Source organism: Cyprinodon variegatus, unplaced genomic scaffold (genome assembly GCF_000732505.1).
Source record: "Cyprinodon variegatus isolate N-32 unplaced genomic scaffold, C_variegatus-1.0 Scaffold312, whole genome shotgun sequence".
Classification (NCBI taxonomy): domain Eukaryota; kingdom Metazoa; phylum Chordata; class Actinopteri; order Cyprinodontiformes; family Cyprinodontidae; genus Cyprinodon; species Cyprinodon variegatus.
The window spans coordinates 716,448-718,807 of NW_015150765.1; the positions used below are offsets into that span (position 1 = coordinate 716,448).

At 46.9% G+C, this 2,360-nt stretch overlaps 1 protein-coding gene across 1 annotated transcript in view; it reads right to left on the reverse strand.

The window, feature by feature from the left end:
• The window catches only part of LOC107090836 (plectin-like), a 142,198-nt gene extending 140,632 nt beyond the window's left edge, over nucleotides 1-1,566 (reverse strand). The window contains exons 1-2 of the mRNA XM_015384427.1: nucleotides 1,366-1,566; nucleotides 947-984 (exon numbers count right to left, since the gene is read on the reverse strand). Of these exons, the coding sequence (XP_015239913.1) occupies nucleotides 947-984; nucleotides 1,366-1,501 (174 nt within the window). The 5' untranslated portion in view covers nucleotides 1,502-1,566. The remainder of the gene's footprint in view (nucleotides 1-946; nucleotides 985-1,365) is intronic.
• Between the last annotated feature and the right edge of the window lie 794 nt (nucleotides 1,567-2,360).

Consider the following 2,360-nt stretch of genomic DNA (forward strand, 5'->3'; position numbering starts at 1 on the left):
GGTCCCTTTTAAGGACCAGTTCAGGACCAGTTAAGGTCCCTTTTAAGGACCAGTTCAGGTCCGTTTTAAGGACCAGTTCAGGTCCCTTTTAAGGACCAGTTCAGGTCCGTTTTAAAGAACCATTTCAGGTCCAGTTTAGGTCCGTTTAAGGATCATTTCAGGTCCAGTTCAGGTCCCTTTTAAAGACCAGTTCAGGTCTTCACCTGATCTAATGCGGTTTTGTTCCGGGTCATTCATCAACACACGTTTCCTGTTTTTTCCATTTTCATTTTGTGTGAACAATACAAAGCGGATAAATGGTTTGTTAACCGAATAACTTGTTTTTCTGGTATATGTTTCAGTTTTATTTCTGGTTCCTGACGGAAAACAAACTGACTGAACGGATAATAATTTAGACCACGAGCCGAAAACACGCCTGAAGAAGCAAAGTAGAACTTTAACTAACAGGAAGGTGTGAAGGTCAGAGGAGGAGAAGAACGAGAGCTGCAGGAACGCTTCAGACACGTTTAAGGAAGGTTCTAGATTCATCAGGTAAACGGGTCAGGAAGGTCCACCTCACATGCTTCCTCCTTTCTCTCCCTGTTTTTGTTAATTCATGTTCAATGAGTTTCTATTTGGTTCTACTCATGACGAACTGAACCAGAACCACGTGGTTCTTCTAACTGAACCCAAAGTGAGAAACATCTTAAGGATGATGTGAACTCTGAAAGCATGAAGGACTGAGGCCCCCTGCAGTTCACAGCTGGTACTACAGCATCAGCTGGAAGAGCTGACAGAACCGGGCCGAACAGAACCGGGAGGAACAGAACCAGGCCAAACACAACCAGGCCAAACAGAACCAGGCCAAACACAACCGGGCCAAACAGAACCGGGCTGAACAGAACTGTTTTTTAAAGAACGTGAGATGAGAGTTTGAATGAAGCCACTGATGCAGGATTCCTCTCACCTGAGCCGCAGCTTTGGGTTTGGACTTCTTCAGCATCACTGTGAGGAAAAGAGAACATTTTCAGAACATTGGCAGAACCTTTGGGTTTTACGGAACACCTGGGATGAACCAGTAGAAATATCCAGTAAAATGATTCATTCATTACAGACAGATCTGGGATAAAATGGGAAACTGCAGCCCAGCGTTCCCAGTTCTCTATAAATAACATTTTCCTGTGGTTCAGAGCAGAAAGAGCCTCTGTCCCCCCTCCCTCTGGTACCAGCCATCAGAACCACAAAGTGGAGCCTAAATGAGCCTGTAGGTTCTGGAAAAATGTGGCCCCACCATGCTGGAAAGGAAAGTGATGATTTTCTTCCACAGAGTTGAGTCAGTGAATCAGCCTGAGGCTCCTGATGGGAGGAGCTTCCGGGCCCACCTACCTGCTAGGTACGTCTCCAGGGAGGGAGATGAACTGTGGTTCCAGCTGTAGCAGCAGAAGAAGAAGAGCCAGATGAGGAAGGTGGCCAGCACCAGGAGCAGCACCCAGAGGAGCCGGGCCTCGCCGAGGAGCTCCATGCTGCAGAGCCTGGGTCTGCTTCAAGCTCGTAAAGGAATGATGGCTTCCAGCTGCTCCTGGCTCAGACCTCGGCCCACGTCAGCTCAGACTGAGCCTCTGAGGGTTCTGCTCCCTCCTGGAGGAGACGGAGCCTGTGGGAGGAGCGGCTTGGAAACCACGCCCCCAACAGCCAGGAGGAATCAGGTCAAAGGTCACAGATCCACCTGAGGCTGCTGGGAACATCTGGCAGCCGAGGCGGTAATGACAGGGTGCCGGTTCTTCTGGGCCGGGAGCCGATCCCCACAAACCCGACTCACTATGTCGGCATGACGACACCGACTGAACAATCAGGTCCAGCAGACCGGATCAACTGAGCCAGCTCTAACCACAACTGTTTAAATAAGCTTTCCAATTAACACCTGCTCCGTTAGAACCGGTTCTACTGGGCTGATCCGCAACTCAAATATTAACCGACATGATGAGATGACAGCCGGAGGAAAGCCTTTAAGAGAGAACAGCAACAATACATCCTGCTGAGAGGATCAAACCACATCTGTCCTAAACACATCCTGCACGCCTCTGCAGAACCAGAACTCATCCAATGCTGCCATCTAGTGGCCAAGAGAAGAAGAACCAAGTCAAGACAGATTAAAACAGTTCCTTTAATGACTTTAAAGGTCAGAATTTCAGCACCGACCAAAAAAAAAAAAACAGGAGGAGAAAACTGGAAGAGAGAGAATAAATAAATAAATAAATAAATAAATAAATAAATAAATAAATAAATAAATAAATAAATAAAAGGTCTTTAGACTTAGAAGCTCTAGAAGTTACAGAAGTACTGACTGAGGATAAACGGCATGAATATTATTAAAAACGAGC